At 36.8% G+C, this 17,813-nt stretch overlaps 3 protein-coding genes across 3 annotated transcripts; all 3 read right to left on the minus strand.

Moving 5' to 3' along the window:
- Positions 1-758: 758 nt before the first annotated feature.
- LOC130748857 (elongator complex protein 4) lies at positions 759-7,293 on the minus strand. The gene is made up of 9 exons (XM_057602099.1): positions 7,133-7,293; positions 6,612-6,784; positions 6,002-6,222; positions 5,833-5,908; positions 4,819-4,975; positions 2,039-2,117; positions 1,640-1,799; positions 1,467-1,558; positions 759-1,125 (listed from the first exon to the last, which is right to left on the minus strand). The coding sequence occupies exons 2-9, from the start codon at positions 6,739-6,741 to the stop codon at positions 958-960; spliced, it is 1,083 nt and encodes a 360-aa protein (XP_057458082.1). The 5' UTR covers positions 6,742-6,784; positions 7,133-7,293; the 3' UTR covers positions 759-957.
- Positions 7,294-13,620: 6,327 nt separating this feature from the next.
- LOC130748869 (pentatricopeptide repeat-containing protein At4g25270, chloroplastic-like) lies at positions 13,621-15,343 on the minus strand. The gene is made up of 2 exons (XM_057602112.1): positions 14,342-15,343; positions 13,621-13,875 (listed from the first exon to the last, which is right to left on the minus strand). The coding sequence occupies exons 1-2, from the start codon at positions 15,030-15,032 to the stop codon at positions 13,835-13,837; spliced, it is 732 nt and encodes a 243-aa protein (XP_057458095.1). The 5' UTR covers positions 15,033-15,343; the 3' UTR covers positions 13,621-13,834.
- Positions 15,344-16,300: 957 nt separating this feature from the next.
- On the minus strand, positions 16,301-17,542 carry LOC130743518 (pentatricopeptide repeat-containing protein At1g71460, chloroplastic-like). The gene has a single exon (XM_057595767.1). The coding sequence runs from the start codon at positions 17,540-17,542 to the stop codon at positions 16,301-16,303; it is 1,242 nt and encodes a 413-aa protein (XP_057451750.1).
- Between the last annotated feature and the right edge of the window lie 271 nt (positions 17,543-17,813).

The raw sequence follows: 17,813 nt of genomic DNA on the forward strand, positions 1-17,813 counted from the left end.
TAAAAGATTTTTTTATTATTTGAAAATTTAAATCTATTAGTTTGGAATTAAAGAGAATATTCCGTGAGCATCTTTTAAGATGTAGTTAACTTGGTAGAATAGGTGAGGTGGAGTGTAGATTTTAATTAAGAATGGGGCTGAGTGTCATATTGGCAAACCTTAAGGGAGGGGAGTGTAATTTACTCTTTTCTGAAAATGCGGTACCACGTACCCGATACCACACTCGTACCGGGTACCCTACCAATACCCGTGCATCCTAGCTTGCAACACTACAAAAGTCTTCAATTGTCATCCTCAAATTCAATGGCAAAGTATAAAAGGGGAAAATTACAACTGCAATTGGAGTTGAACATCAACATACAACACCGACACAACACGTGTCAGACACTTCTGTGGTTTCTGAATAAAGATATATTTTTTTCGCACATGACACCTTTTTCTTAGCTGAACACATTTAGGACACTAATGTATTTTTAAAAAATATTTTTAAAACTCATACCATGGAAGAAATTGCTAATTTGAGGTAAAGGCTATACTACTTTTCAATAATGATGATAAAAAAGGAGATGAAAACTAATAGATTTCAGACAATGTGGTTGCTTTATAAAAGGGTGTCTTACAATTTTTTTTGTAAAGCTAGTGTAATAGAGTTTAGGAAATTGTTTCTATCTTTTCTTTGTAAAGAGACAACTTGGCCGAAGCGGTGTCCTAATGTTCTAGTTTTTGAAGATTTGCCATTTCGGTGTGTTAGTGTAGTGTCGTGTAAGAATCACTGCTTCATATATGCTCTCTTTTAAAGAACGTATCTATACATTGGAGATGAATCAATGGTAAAACATGCTGATTATGAAAAGAACAAAGAGAAAGGAACAACAAAAATGCTAGTAAAAGAATACATTTCACGAGCTAAGACTATTGCTGGGGTGGTGCAATTTTAAGTGATAAACAAGGTATAATCTAAAAATCAAGTGACCCAGCTTTAGTTGACCCAGAACAGCCACCCAATGTGCCATACGAACTCCCGCTTGAACCGTCAACTGGGGCTTGGTTTAGACAATCTAAAACCAAAAACCTTCGTCTCTGTAACTTTATTGAGAATGTTGTGGCCTCAAGAATCACAGGAACCTGCAAGTTGAAAATCAGACACTCAACAACATAAGCTTGTTCAGATAGATCAAAGCTTCAAGAAATCCATTGTTCCTCAATAAAGTTTCCAATTTGCTTGTCTTTACAAAAATGTAGATGGGAAATGAATTATGATATAAATTAATAACTCAGGCAAAGTAATACTAAAAGTATATTGTGCGTAAGTGTGAGAGAGAGATAGATAAAAGGATAGAGAAAAATATATAATGTGATAAATGGATGTAAAGTGTTAACAGTTGCAAACAAGTCACATTGTGAACTCCTAGTAGCATGTGTACATAAAAGGACTAAATAAAATCAAAATGAAGCATGAATATAACCTGTGTATTTAACCGTGCAACTTTATGTACATTTAAAAACCCAACCATGTCTTGGTAACCAGTTAGGAGTTTCGCCAGTTCCTTGTCTTCATCTGAAACAAAAACTCTAGTGGTTAAATTTGAGCTAGTTGTTAAATAATAAAGCCCATAAAATATAAAAGTTGATTATGAACCTGGAATTGCTTTGACAGATAGCAAGGTGTCCGCCATATGCTGCAATCTTTTTGAACAAGATGGAGATAGAAGTGAAGGTGGAAATGTTACAACAACAACAGCATTTGAAGAACGGGCCATGCCTCTCAGTGACCTAATAAAGGAAAGAATATGCCACTCCTGCAATAACCAAGCTATACCACTTATTTCACATTAGAAAAAATCCAACATTAATGAATGAAGAACAGTTATCAACAGCTGAGATGCAAGAAGGATCACATGAAGGATCTTCCATCAGATATAATTCCTAAAGAGGTAAGAGTATATGAAATCATTTAAAAAAGAACATACAGTTCAAAAACAAAGAAACATAGTTCAAACAATAAGAAAAGCACAAAGGAAAATGAATATTAACTCACATTGTTTGCATATTTACACTGTGGAGAACAGAATGATTGAATTGCAATACGACCAGCAGGGGAAGTGCCGCCTTCATTTCTGCAGATGTGATCCATCAGTGAATGAAAAATTGAAAAGAAAGCAAGCTATTTTTATAGATAAATTAGATACAATATCACCAAAGTAGACTTTATCACAACCAAATTGAAATAGACCAAGAAATTTATAGGCAATTTGGAAAGGGTAAGCTAGAAAAAGGTAGTCAGTCTCTATTTACTTATATATCTTTGATCATGTGTGATAGAGACCTAGAATTAGAGTGGGCTTATTGTTAGTGGGCTTAGTGTTAGTGGGCTTATAGCCTACAAATAAGGGATTGCTAGGAGAGTTTAGGCATCTTTTGGGATCATTTAGGAAATTGGGACTTGGGAGAGAGCAGAGCCTCTCGAATGCTCTGCAACTTTGTACCTTCTCTCTAATTCCTATTTGGGAATTAGGGTTCATTTTCCACAATATCATAGTTTCTATCTTCTTCTTGGCTGGGTCCTAACAATGGTATCAGAGCACCGATCTAGGTGCTGTGGTAGCCAAATGTTGCCCAGATTCGATGGAAGAGAGGCTTGGGGATGGCTCATCAGTGTGGAACAGTATTGTGAGGCCAGGGGAATATCAGAAGAGAAGAAATTATCAGAGGCGAAGAGGTCTTTGAGGGGAGATGCTTACTACTGGTGGTATTCCTGGGAAAGAAGAAATCAGAGGGCAACATGGATGGATTTTGTGATGGCATTGTTGAGAGAATTCGAACCAGAAGCAGATTTGTACCTGCCAGAACCAGATCAAGATTCAGGGGAGGAAGAAATCCCTAGAACGCAAGAACGCAGGGAGGAGGAACAAACAGATTTAATTGAAGCCAAAACAGAGGCAAATTCAGTGTTGTTAGCGCCATCAGAGATCGAGCTACCACCACCAGAGAATTCCGAGACGGAAGCGTCGCAAGAAGACTCGGAGTTTGCAATGGCGGCAGAGCGAACAATGGTCATGTCACGGTGTCATTCCGTCGCCGTGGTCGATTTCAGTGGTTGCTCGTTGACGTCGAAACATGAGGCGTAACAGAGGAGGTCATCTTCTTCAAGCGGTTACAGGAAGGTTCTTCAATGGAGAAATTGCAGATTTGCAGCATTCAAAGGAAGAAGAAGGTGCAACCAATCGTTTTTTCCACAAATCAGTGATTTAGGGTTCGATTGTGAGAGACGGCCACCGCGGAAACCGCCGGATTCATGTCTCTGCACGGCGGTAACCGCCAATCGACCGCCAGACACGTTCTTTTGCTGGACGGAGGTCTTCATTCAGACCTCTGTTCTTTGCTCTTCGATGGTTGCCATTCGACTGAAAACTAAGCCACCAGACCGCAGTGGTGGCGGTTCATGCTTCATCCTTGGCGATCCTTGCAGATCGGACTTGGTGGCCAACCGTCCTCCAGCTAAGTCATCGGATTTGGCTGAGACAGCGGTTGGAGATATTGTAGCCCAGAGTTAGGAGAACGCACAGAGGAAGAGAAGGGAGGCTCGCTCATTCGCAAGCCGGTAACCGCTTTACGGCTGCCGGCGAAGCCACCGGACTTTGCAGTTACGGCAGTGGACACTAGTTTCCGTCATCGCTGGTTGGGTGTGATTTTTCAGTTGTCTTCACACGCACATGCGTTCATACGAGGCAGAGCAAGGCTGGCTCAGCTAGATTTTTCAGAATTGGGTCAAAGTTTGACCACAAGGCCAAAGCCCATAATGCTACAGAAGGAACGAGCCCAAGAGGAGAGAAAAGCACTCTGTTTTGATTTTTATTTTTGGTTTGTGTTGTATTGGGCCTGGCCCAACTGGTTAAAATTGTTGGTCTTTTTGTTCTATTTCTTCCCACCTTGAGGACAAGGTGGATGTTTAGGGGGGGAGTGATGATAGAGACCTAGAATTAGAGTGGGCTTATTGTTAGTGGGCTTAGTGTTAGTGGGCTTATAGCCTACAAATAAGGGATTGCTAGGAGAGTTTAGGCATCTTTTGGGATCATTTAGGAAATTGGGACTTGGGAGAGAGCAGAGCCTCTCGAATGCTCTGCAACTTTGTACCTTATCTCTAATTCCTATTTGGGAATTAGGGTTCATTTTCCACAATATCATACTTTCTATCTTCTTCTTGGCTGGGTCCTAACAATGTGCCATGAATCTAATACATGAGAAAGGTCCATAATCAATAGTGAATGAAGCACAAAATTACCAAAACTGCAATCCTAGTTATCCTTTATACACCAGCATTCAAGAGAATGATATCGAAGGGAGTTTCTGATAAGTATATTGAAAGCTATTTTTGAAGATCCACTGTAACATTTGTATGCATTTTCAAAACTAGCAAACACTTCTGCCCAGATATATAAACCCTATGTTGTATTAGTAATTGTGATCACAAAGTGCACATCAATATCAAAGGACAAAGTCTACCCGACAGCTAGATATTAGACCATCAAGAACCATTGATAGTTATGATAATTAAGTGCTAACGAGAGTAAACTTCTTATTTTAGATTGTCTATGGTAGATATAAGACCACCAATAGAAAACTTTTTACAGTTAATCTTATTTTATTTTATTCTGTTCTTGAAAAGCTGACTTAGAACCAGGGGTGGCAACATGATTAAATAGTAGAATAGTGTCAAGAACCTATCCTCCTGAAATCTTTGGCTATTAGGTGGAGATCTGAGAACCACCCTATATCTCTAAACAGCACATTTCAAAATAGTTCTATAGATCACTGCACCTTGAGCATTGAGCGAGAAATCCAGCACAACGATCTTGAAGAGTAGCAAGGTTTGGAGAATCTTGGAAGCTAACACAATCTACATTCATGCCACCAAAAAAATGCCTATCCAAGGGCTTTCGCAAGTCAAAATCATTGCAGTAATCGTGCTGACCACCTGCACATAGTATTATTCGACTCAAAAGCTTACACAACATAAGTTGGCATATTCATAAATGTGTCAATTGTTCACATTCAATGGGACTTCATAATGATTGACCAGAAATGTATACAAATATTTTTAGAATGATAATGTGGTTCTTTATAAGTACTGGAAATATATTTTATCATATTCATAAAATAAACTAAAAAGGACACGCAAATGCTATAAAGTTTCTTCTATGTGTGTAAGGTTTACGCAAGGGTCAGACCCATTATGAGTCCCTAGCAGGCAGCCTTTGCTAATGGTTTAAGGAGTGATTTTACACGAGTTCAATCAACGATCAGCCCTGTTGTTCTTAATATATAATAATAAAGGAAAAGGGAACACTCTTCTAGAATTAAATTAGGCATGATAGAGAGGCTACAATTACAGCAAACTGGGGGTGAAGGACAATGACAGAATAGGAAACTAGTGTTACTAGCTTTGGTTTTCCTGTTGATATTTTTATCTTGCTATTGTAAACTTCATGGGATATGATATCTATACAAAGTTTGGGATATAAAACTTCAAATCTTAGAAGTTAAAACTTAAATTGAGTCAAAACTTGGAATACTTACATAGTTATACTCATAAGTGTATTAATTTGAATTTTGAAATGATGTCATACATGGTATAACAATATAATGCCTCTTTTTCTAGACACTCAATTTCCTTTGAGTGAAAGGTTGCTTCTCAAGACCTAGTTAAAATAACTACAAGATAGGCATGTATTTCATAGTCGAGACAAGAAAAATAATACCATATATGAAGTAATAACAATGAAATGACTATTATAAGACTAAGAACAAGGAGATGATTATGGACAGGCTTACCATTATTAGAGTTGACATTTAGCTGAGGCTCACCAAAGTACTTCTTGTACTGCCAAGCAATTCTCAGATCCTTTTCCTGAAATCAAAAGCATGATAAAAAAAAATTACATTACCACAACAAAATTAAAAGTAATTGATATACATCACAGTGTAGCAGTAAAAAACTTACATGGCCAAGATCCCGAGATTTATCCTCTTTGGATGACCCTGGACTAGGCAAAGTGCCGAGAAATCCTTTAGGGTCTCTAGATGCACTAGCATACAAGAGTGGCTGTCTGTGTACAAGTCCTTGAGACATAAAATTTCTCAATAGAAGCATATGATGCGGTGCCTCAGCATCTTCCATAATCATGACAAGGCTACCGAGGGAAAAACCACCACCTAAAATCTCTATTTAAAAAAAAAACAACCCATAAGAATCTTCCATGAAAAGACACTAGACACGAATCAAACAGAATTATTTAGGCCCCGTTTGGGAAAACAACTTAATTAAGCGCTTATGGTCATAAACTATTTAAAAAAGTTTATTCAAATAAATTGAAAATAAGCTACAGATAAGCATAAGCTCTTTTTCATGAGATATCCTGAATAACTTATGAAAATAAGCTCAAAACAGCTTATGGTAGGCCATAAGCTGTTTGCATAAGCTCTCCCAAACACTGACTTAAGCGCTTATGCTATCAGATAAGCTCAAATAAGCTCTTCCAAACAGGGCCTTAATTCATCCATTTAAAGGACACTAGACACACTAATTTAAAGGAAGTCAAAGAGATGATTACTGTCAAGATCCGGAATCCCGGATGAGATGAACGTGGTCCCGTTAGGGCCATGCTTGAGCCCCGGATTCTGAGATGTTGCAGTTGACACATTCCGAGAAAAGCTACTAACTCGACTCCTGGTTGCAGCCATTCTGCATCAACTCAAGACTTCAAAATATGGCCACTATTGACCCCTGAGGAAGCATAACCAAAGAGTTCACGTCAACAAAAATTGCCTAGTACTACTACTCAAAACTTGTACCAGTGACTCATACATAATATAACATAGTGGCTTAACAAACACTATATAAATTATCAGAATCTTGTCAATTGTGTGAAAGGTTATCAATATAAATCAACCATTACTTAACAGTATAAATCATCAACAGTAAATTACTACTCAACCAGCGCCTCCCTCCCTCCCTCACCTCTCAGCCGGCTCACGGCCTCACCCACCGCCCACCGCCTCAGGCTCTCACCCACGCCCTCACAATCGGATTTCATTCACAGTCACAGAACAAAGAAATCAGAGAGAAAGAGACCTGAAGATTGAGTTCCAATTGATCAATTGAGGAATCAGGAATCGACTGGACTGGAGTAGTGGAGTTAGGGTTCCAACTTCCGTTTCATTCTCATTTCTCCCCTTTCTTTTTTTCTGAATGAGAGAAGAGAGAAAGGTCGTGACTGCAGTCAAGTGTGAAGAAAGTTTAAAGTGTAGCTATGAAATTAAATTAGGGCTCCAAATTAGGGGTGTGGGTAAAATTATTAAAAATATTTATTCAATAATATATCATTATTATTATATGCTTGAGTTTCGAGTTGGGTTGAGTGGAGTGCTATTAAAATTGATATCTGACTCGAACATGATTTGACAGTAATAAAATTTTTCATTTGCTCAATGCAACCCGCATCTTTGCCATCAAATTGGATTGAGTCGGACGGGTTCATTGAATCTACTTGACCATGTGTGCCCTATTAAGGTATAAGGAGTGTTTCTCACATTGAAACAACATGAATTTTAAATATAATTAGAAATAGCAAAAATCATGTAATTGTTTAAGTTGATGTGACATGTAATGATTGAATGTTAGTGTAAAAAAATTTGAATAAAGATTGGTGTACACCCAAAGGGTGTAGACCACTAGAGGGGGATATGAAGAAATGAGAGATAAGTGATAAATGTGATATGTTATGTAATGTGATCGAAAGAAATAGATAGAGAGAGAGAAAAAAAAGGTGTTCTGAATTCGAATCCGAGGTGTTTGCACTATTTAGTGGTCTATGAATCATTGCTAAAAAAACTTACATCATTTGTGCATGAAAATCAGATTAAAAAAAAAAACAAAAGTACAAGTCATAAAATAAATTCAAGATTATAATATAATTATATTCATAAAAGTAGTACTCACATGTGGATGGTTCAATGTGCATGTTCTTATGAATTTGTGAACTAAGATAAAAGAGGAATATATAAACAAATAAATGACATCCCTCCGCCATCAATTTGCCTCTGAGGTGTTTCTCATCGCTCCTCAACCTGCATAACACTCATGGGTCTTCATAGTAAGTCAGGAATGTGTTGGAGTGAGTTCTATCTCCTCATTGGTATGAACTTAGAACGACATAGGAACCTCTTTAATAGACAAAAAAAAAACATGTTTGGGCCAGCTATGAGCTCTGGCATAGATATGGTTGTGACCTCTTAGAGGCACGGTCATGACCTCTAAGAGGCAAGATCGTGGTTAATTATTTATTTAGTAGCATGATTGTGAATCCTTTTTCAATCTCATTCTCTTAATGTAATGATTTTCTTAACGATTTGGCCATTTAAATTGGAGATCTAGACGTGTTGAACAACATATCCAAAATTGAGTTCAATCCAATAGTGAATGAAGCGGCACGAGCTGATCTACAACGAGTGCTTAGAGTAGACAGCTTGATGAATTCACCATTTTGCCCACTTTTTACTTGTGTTTATTACGTATTTCACTTTTTTCATATATGGACCTATTATTGCAATTACATCATAAAAAATGCATTTTATAAAATAAATTGCAATAACATGGAGCAAAACCATATGAAAAACTAGTGCGATATGTAGGAATTTTGTAATAAATAAATTAGTTTTCATATATATGTAATTTTTAAATTATAAATAAGTCAATCTTGTGAAAGTCAACCGTGTAATAATATATGAAGAGAAAATGAAATAAATAAATGAAATTGTGTTGTATACATTAAACATTTTCAAAAACTTTCTTGAACACTACATCATGTACCGTACTGGTCTGTTGTTTGACCGACTCATCCAGTATACAAAGTTTAAGACATTTTTTTGAGCGTACTCTAGAGAGAGCTACATATAACTGACCAAGAGTGAAAACAGACCTTGGAAGGAAGAGTCCAACCTAAGATTTTCTTTTTATAAGCCAGTCCAACCTGAGATAGTGTTTGTCCTTGAATTTTTTTATGGTCATCGCAAAGCATACTACAATTGGAAACTGTTTTCTTCTGAATTTAATTGGAAATTTGGAATTAAAAGCAACCAAGTCCATGCTTGAAATGTGCACATTGTCATTATCATTTGTTCATGTGATAACAGTTGCACCAGTAAAATGTTCACCAAGTTCATCCACAATTAATCTGGTTCCATTGCATAAACATGTTGTTGAGATGCAAATAAATAACACAAGAAAGGGGGGGTTTGAATTGTATACTTGAAAATTGCATTTTAAAACTTATGTTCGTAAAAAGAATATTAGTTCTTGAAAACGTTTAGTGAGACTTTTCGCAAACCGTTTAGTGCAGCGGAAATATAAGCAAGTAAGGCAGACGAACAGCACACAGAGATTTATACAGGTCACCCTAAATGATTGGGCTACGTCGAGTACAATGGCAGTTCCAGAAGGTTAATTTCTTCTGCATCTTTCTCAAGTATCACTTTATTCTTCTATTTGATTTACTGATTTTCTTTCCATCACGTACTAATTTTATTTTTCTTCATTGATTAGTGATTATAATCCCCTTGACAGCTCTGAAAGATGGGTTTCACTCTCAGCACCCAAAACTTCAACATTCCAGTCAATGACAGTTCTAGAAGGTTAATTTCTTCTGCATCTTTCTCAAGTATTACTTTATTCTTCTATTTGGTTCACTGATTTTCTTTCCCTCACGTACTAATTTTATTTTTCTACGCTGATTAGTGATTATAATCACTTTGACAGCTCTAAAAAATGAGTTTCACTCTCAGCACCAAAAAAACATCAACATTGTAGTCAATGACAGTTCTAGAAGGTAAATTTCTTCTGCATTTTTCTCAAGTATCACTTTATTCTTCTATTTAGGTAGTGGTTAAAATATAGGGTAGCGGTTCTGCAGACGGTATAAGATATCCTTGTCTTCCATAACTTTTTTGCTAGAGTTGGGCAGCGGCTAGTAACCACTACGAAAAGTAATAGAAGAAAAACGGAAGGGAAGACCAATATTGCAGTTAACTAATACTAGAAGTTTCAGAAAGATCACAAACCTAAGGAAAGCTAAGATGACCATTCACATGTTTCTGATCAAGGAGGAATCAGCTCACCATACCGGCTATATTTTCTCAATAAAGGAGTCCAATTACTCAAGTTTCACCCGTAAATATCATTCTACTAGAAAATTGAATCCATATGCATTAAGTGAATCGATTTCGTAAATTGTATGTTTTAAGAGGAAAAATGACTTAGGTTCAAATCCCCCTTCTTGAATGCTGATGTAGCATTTAACGGTCACATCGTCCATTTTTTAACGTCAGAAAACGGGATATAATTTGTATATACTTTGTATTGGCGGGAATACCTTTGGCATCAGAACTCATTCTATCACAATCAAATGTATCATCTTTATCTTCCCGACTACCTTTCCCTTTTCAGAAGCCTTGATGTGGAGCTCTTACCTAGAGCACACAACCATACAACAAATATCATCCATAATGTTATCAGAAAATCTTTAATTCTTGAAAATGTCTTTGCCATTATAATACAACTCGCGTAGATTAAGATGTTTACCAGACATTAAGACACCTAAGGTGGCTAGGACTGTATAAGCCTAGTCCATCTAGTGCTTAGTATAAAAATTAAGCAATTATTTCGCACTCTTAAGAAATTCAGTTAATTACATTAAAATTGTTCTAAAATTTTATCAACTTTCCAAAATTACTCATAAGCCACTTTATTAATTTCTATACATCATTAATACTTGTCGACCTAACACTAAAAGATTCCTAAATAAAATTTTTAATTGAAATATTTTTAATTAAAAACTTATAAACTTATAATTTTCATTTTTAGTGAGAGAAAGCTATATTTTTAACATTACAAATTTATGCATATGCCACCCGTAACAACTTAAAATTTCTTAAGTTATTGCTACGTGTTTTCCCCCCACAGTATGAAATGTTTGTATCGAAGTGTCAAATAACTTTTTCCTAATCTTTTACAACTTTCGTACCAAGTATAGCCCGTACTATTGATTGACAGATTATATCAAAACAAGGAGTTGGGAATTACCACGAAGGTCTGATTTCCTGCTCTATGTTTTTTTTTTTGCTTTTGCTTGCTTATAGTCTTGATTGATTACATATTCTTCTTGTGACCCGCACCAATTAATCTCTGTTTTGAATATACTGGTGATTTTGTGCTCAGCAAGTTTATGATATTTTTAGCAAGGATTGATTGAATAGATTGATGATTATGTGCCCTGCAAGTTTATGATATTTTTAGCAAAGATTGATTGAAACTTGTAGTAATTATTTTCCGAAAGCATGCTACGGGTGCGCTTTTGATTGAAACTAAAATCCACTTGCATATTAATCCTTGCTTCTAACACTGTTACAGCTCCATGCCCTAGAGATATTGTACTTAGTGTTGATGGAACCGTTCAAGATGAAGGGTCAGGTTGGAGGAGTTGTTAGGAATGATAAGTGTGATTGGATGACTGAATTCCGTGGATCCTTGGGGGAGGAAAAAGAGGTGGTTGTTACTGAATTGACTCCAATTTTCATAGGATTACCATTCCGTTTTGCATTAAAAGAAGTACACCCTATAAAAAACATTTTGGTATAGTCTGAAAATAGTAGAGTATGCAATTGTTTGATGTATGATGTGGTGGAAAAGGATTCATATTAACGCAATGATGAAGACAAAAAATGTGATAATTGTTAATGTGGATGGAAACGCAAACGAAGCTCCACATGTTATGACAGATATTGGGATGGCTTGTGGAAAGGTGATAGAAGAGCATGAACTCCCACATACAGATTTAGTGCGAAGAACCATTAAATTTGACAAGTCACACAAAATCGTTCCAAGGAAGTCAGACAAATAGTTAAGAGGAAAAATGATTTAGGTTCAAATCCCCCTTTCCGGATGCTGATGTAGCATTTAACGGTCACATCGTCCATTTTTTAACGTCAGAAAATGGGATATAATTTGTATATACTCTATATTGGCGGGAATACCTTTGGCATCAGAACTCATTCTAGCACAATCAAATGTATCATCTTTCTCTTCCCGACTACCTTTCCCCTTTCGGAAGCCTTGACGTGGAGATCTTACCTAGAGCACACAACCATACAACAAATATTATCCATAATGTTATCAGAAAATCTTTAATTCTTGAAAATGTCTTTGCCATTATAATACAACTCGCGTAGATTAAGATGTTTACCAGACATTAAGACAGGTAAGGTGGCTAGGGCTGTATAAGCCTAGTCCATCTAGTGCTTAATATAAAAATTAAGCAATTATTTCGCACTCTTAAGAAATTCAGTTAATTACATTAAAATTGTTCTAAAATTTTATCAACTTTCCAAAATTACTCATAAGCCACTTTATTAATTTCTATGCATCATTAATGCTTGCCGACCTAACAGTAAAAGAATCCTAAAGAAAATTTTAAATTGGAATATTTTTAATTAAAAAATTATAAACTTATAATTTTCATTTTTAGTGAGAGAAAGCTATATTTTTAACATTACAAATTTATGCATATGCCACCCGTAACAACTTAAAATTTCTTATGTTATTGCTATGTGTTTTCCCCCCACAGTATGAAATGTTTGTATCGAAGTGTCAAATAACTTTTTCCTAATCTTTTACAGCTTTCCTACCAAGTATAGCGCGTACTACTGGTTGGCAGATTATATCGAAACAAGGAGTTGGGAATTACCACAAAGGTCTGATTTCCTCCTCTATGTTTTTTTTTGCTTTTGCTTGCTTATACTCTTGATTGATTACATATTCTTCTTGTGACCCGCATCGATTAATCTCTGTTTTGAATAGACTGATGATTTTGTGCTCTGCAAGTTTATGATATTTTTAGCAAGGATTGATTGAATAGATTGATTATTCTGTGCCCTGCAAGTTAATGTTATTTTTAGCAAGGATTGATTGAAACTTGAAGTAATTATTTTCCGAAAGTATGCTACTGGTGCGCTTTTGATTGAAACTAAAATGCACTTGCATATTAATCCTTGCTTCTAACATTGTTGCAGAGTATTTCCAAGAAACATGACAAAGTTCTCAGCTCCATGCCCTAGAGATATTGTACTTAGTGTTGATGGTATCGTTCAAGATGAAGGGTCAGGTTGGAGAAATTGTTAGGAATGATAAGTGTGATTGGATGACTGGATTCCGTGGATCCTTGGGGGAGGAAAAAGATGTGGTTGTTACTGAATTGACTCCAATTTTAATAGGATTACCAATCTGTTTTGGATTAAAAGAAGTACACCCTATAAAAAAACATTTTGGTATAGTCTGAAAATAGTAGAGTATGCAATTGTTTGATGTATGATGTGGTGGAAAAGGGTTCATATTAACGCAATGATGAAGGAAAAAAATGTGATAATTGTTAATGTGGATGGAAACGCCAACGAAGCTCCACATGTTATTGCAGATATTGGGATGGCTTGTGGAAAGGTGATAGAGGAGCATGAATTCCCACATACAGATTTAGTGCGAAGAACTATTAAAATTGACAAGTCACACAAAATCGTTCCAAGGAAGTCATACAAATAGTTAAGAGGAAAAATGATTTAGGGTCAAATCCCCCTTTCCGGATGCTGATGTAGCATTTAACGGTCACATCGTCCATTTTTTAACGTCAGAAAACGGGATATAATTTGTATATACTCTATATTGGCGAGAATACCTTTGGCATCAGAACTCATTCTAGCACAATCAATTGTATCATCTTTCTCTCCCCGACTACCTTTCCCCTTTCGGAAGCCTTGACGTGGAGCTTTTACCTAGAGCACACAACCATACAACAAATATTATCCATAATGTTATCAGAAAATCTTTAATTCTTGAAAATGTCTTTGCCATTATAATACAACTCGCGTAGATTAAGATGTGTACCAGACATTAAGACAGGTAAGGTGGCTAGGGCTGTATAAGCCTAGTCCATCTAGTGCTTACTATAAAAATTAAGCAATTATTTCGCAATCTTAAGAAATTCAGTTAATGACATTAAAATTGTTCTAAAATTTTATCAACTTTCCAAAATTACTCATAAGCCACTTTATTAATTTCTATGCATCATTAATGCTTGCCGACCTAACACTAAAAAATTCCTAAAGAAAATTTTAAATTGAAATATTTTTAATTAAAAAATTATAAACTTATAATTTTCATTTTTAGTGAGAGAAAGCTATGCATGCATGGCTTTCCCCAATTTCAGATCAGCAAGTTCTGCAAGGACATGAACAATACTTATCATTGCGATTTCACTAGGCTTTACTCCCGCAACACGCATATCCTTCAAAAGATCCAATGCCTCATCAAGCAACCTATTCCTACCATAGCTCCTAATCATAGTACTCCAAGAAACAACATCTTTGCCAACCATTTTATCAAACAATTGGCGTGCATATCCCAGGCTCCCACCCTCGCCATACATCATGATTAACGCGTTACATACAAAAACATCCCCATGGAATCCATTTTTCACCACGAAATCGTGCACCTCTTCTCCTAGTTGGAATGAAGGTATGAGAGAGCATGCTTTGAGAACTGATGGGACAATGAAGCTATCCACTTCAGTGTCCGTTCGACGCATATAGGTATAGATTTTCACTGCATTTTCAGGGCAGTTGTTTTTTATGTAAGATGTTATGAGGAAGCTGTAAATTGCTGCACCACTTGAATAGTATCCAAGTGCAAGAATAGGGAGTTGAAAACTGCAACTAGAACTGGTTTTGATGAAGTGGCCATGGATTTGTTGTGTTTGGTCCAAGTTGAGCTGCACATTTGGTTTTTGTTGGAGTGGTTGTGTATCTTTTGCTTTGAAGTGAGTGAATTTCAAAGTGGGGGATTGGGGCTGATTAGAATTTTGGGATTTTTCAATTGAGGTATGAAGGAATGGAAAACCAGCATCAGAGATGTTGGTAATGCTTGTAACCATCTTAGTTTAATCCTGGGAGGGAAAAGGAGAAGATGAAGAAGAGACAGTTGGGAGTGACAGGTTCATTCATTTGGTCGTTATGATGTAGACAAAAGATAAGGAAGGAAGGATAATCTCATTCCCTTATTTTTTTGTGGTTAACCATGGGAGGTATTTATCCAATTTGATTAAAAATGAAAAACTTATCTAAAAAATTGTAAATAGTAATTTTAGGTGTCTCTTCTTTTTTTTCATCACATCACCAATCACATTTGTCATTTCCCTCTCTTTTCTTTCTTTCTTTTTTCACTATGAATGTTGGTGGAAATGGGATGTTGACATAGTAGCAGTTGTATAAATTCATACTATATGTAACTGTTAAAAGCTCAACTTTATCAAAATTAATACATTATTTGTTTTATAGAAATGTTATAAGATTATACCGCCCATTTGCATTGTATACAAGACAATCATTTATAGTCTGTAAAAGCATGCAGCCCCAGCATATTAATTACAAAGTCCAAATCCTTCACTCCAACACGAGTTACGAACCGTGTTAAGATCTCTCGGTTTATGTATTCCCCCCTCCAATCCTAGTTAGCATCTCAATTTTGACAATCTTGGTTTGCGGTTGTGTGGTCGGTATGACTATTCCGTAATGAAGTTGTTTTCAAAGCTGCTGAGTTTGATAAGGATCACCTGTTAGATTTAATTCAGTTCCGTTCATGGAATTGGATCCGTTTTAAAATGACTGGGGTTGGGTTCTCACTATTTGAATGGAAAAATTGCCCAGTAGCTTGTATCCAATCCCTGTAGTACAGGTTGCTGCCATGAATTTTATTTTGCTGGTTCTGTCAAGTTGGTGGCTGAGTAAGATTTTCTGGTATCTATTCTCTGTCGTACAGGTTACAGCCATGTATTTTAATTTGCTGGTTTGGTCAAGTTGGTGGCTGTATAAGACTTTCTGGTTTACTCAATTGGAGGGGCTGGTTTAATCAATTGAAAGTGCTGGTTTGGAACTTCCAGTCGTGTGGGTTAGTATATTGAACATGGGATTGGACTTGCTTACTTTGCTGCAGGAAAATGTTTAGGCAGCTTCAAAGTGGGGTATTCATTAGTTATTAACTAGTTTGGTTTTTCTCTTTAACACTTTTTCTTACCTCTTTCTTTCTATTTGTATATGGGTTAGCACCTTGTGCTTATTCAATACATTTTTACTTATCAAAAAAAAAAAAGTTTAAGAATTTCAACAATCTATAAATCATTCAAAGAAAGTCTTATTGCCTCTGCTACAAGGAAGGACTCATTTCTAAAAATCTTTGAGCCTCATCTAGTTTACCATAGCGGGTAAGAAGTTGAACCATAAAAGTACAGTGTTCCTTGGATGCTTCAATTTCATATGTAGACATTAAATCAAAGAACCTAAAAGCATCTTCAACAAACCCAGCCCTATCGCAAATAGAAAGAACAGCTTCAAAAGTGAAGGTGTTTGGAGAACAACCATTCGACATCATCAGATCGAAAAGGTCAATTGCTTCTCGATACCATTCTTTATATCCATATGCCCTTATAAGAGCAGTCCATGTCATTGAACCTTTATCAGGAACAGCACCAAACACCAGCTTTGCATTATCAAAAACTCCACAAGCCCCATACATGTTGATAAGTTCTGCAGCGACATAATGCACTGATGCAAAACCCAGTTTCAAAACCTGCCCATGGACCTCCTTCCCGAGCTTCACGCGTCTCAGTTCGCCACAAACACACAACATCCTCGTTAAGGTAACCGTGTCTGCCCTCTGCCGCGTCAATTGCATTGACCTCATGACAGCAAGAGCTTCATTCAGAAACCCATTTTCCACACACGAATCAATCATGGCCGTCCACAAAATCACATTCTTTTTCTCCATTCCATCAAACAGCCTAATGGAATACCCAATCACGCCGCACTTCGAGTACATCACCATCAACGAAGAAACCATGGTCACGTGAGGCAGGAACCGACGTTTCAAAGCATAAGCATGAACCTCCTTCCCTTGTTTCAGTGTCCTCAACTTAGCACAAATGGGAAGAATCACCATCATGGTAATCCAATTCGGCCTTTTTCCTTCCTCTAACATTAGCCTCACATATTCCAACGCTTCCCTCGGAAAGCCATTGTGAGCAAGACCGGAGATCATGGCATTCCAAGCACTAACGCTTCTGCGGGGACTTTCCTCAAACACTTGGCGCGCGAGGTCAACGTTCCCACGCTTGAAGTGTAACTGGATGAGAGAAGAAGGGTCATTGGGGTGTGGGGGTTTTGTGTGAGGTGGTGTTGAGGGTGAGGGAAGTGGTTCTTTTTGTTGTTGTGATGATAGGGAGAGAGGTTTGAAGTTGGAGAGGGGGAAAGTGTTTGGAATTGGAGGGAAGGAGTGAGGAGGAAGAGGGAGTGAAAGAGATGCAGAGGTTGAAACAGAGGTTTGCATTTGGTTGGAGGATTTGGAACATGGATATGCCACCACAATCAAGTGATGCACACAGAATAACATGGCATAACTGTATCAACTGTCAAGTGTTACGTGTGCTTCCGACACCAGAGGGCAGAGCCACAAACAGATACAAGTTTACTCAGAAATTCAAACATAGTACGGAGTATGTTATATCCTATCCTATAAATTAATATCTAAGGCAAGAATCTAGAATTTAGGTGCACTGTTAGCCAGGCATGGATGTTTAAATCGTCTGCTACTGCCTATTTCTAAGGTTCTCAAGAACATCGCCAGATGAATTTACCATGTTATATCGAAGGAAGTAATAGAA

This window comes from Lotus japonicus, chromosome 3 (assembly GCF_012489685.1).
Source record: "Lotus japonicus ecotype B-129 chromosome 3, LjGifu_v1.2".
In the NCBI taxonomy this organism is placed as follows: domain Eukaryota; kingdom Viridiplantae; phylum Streptophyta; class Magnoliopsida; order Fabales; family Fabaceae; genus Lotus; species Lotus japonicus.

Coding starts and splice junctions, on each gene's coding strand:
- LOC130748869 (XM_057602112.1), bottom strand. CDS start 15,032: ATGGTTACAAGCATTACCAACATCTCTGATGCTGGTTTTCCATTCCTT. Junction 13,876..14,341: donor TAGTGAAATCGCAATGATAA/GTATTGTTCATG, acceptor TGTGTGCTCTAG/GTAAAAGCTCCACGTCAAGG.
- LOC130748857 (XM_057602099.1), bottom strand. CDS start 6,741: ATGGCTGCAACCAGGAGTCGAGTTAGTAGCTTTTCTCGGAATGTGTCA. Junction 6,223..6,611: donor CGGGATTCCGGATCTTGACA/GTAATCATCTCT, acceptor TTTTTTAAATAG/AGATTTTAGGTGGTGGTTTT. Junction 1,559..1,639: donor ATCTGTCAAAGCAATTCCAG/GTTCATAATCAA, acceptor TTTTTGTTTCAG/ATGAAGACAAGGAACTGGCG.
- LOC130743518 (XM_057595767.1), bottom strand. CDS start 17,542: ATGTTATTCTGTGTGCATCACTTGATTGTGGTGGCATATCCATGTTCC.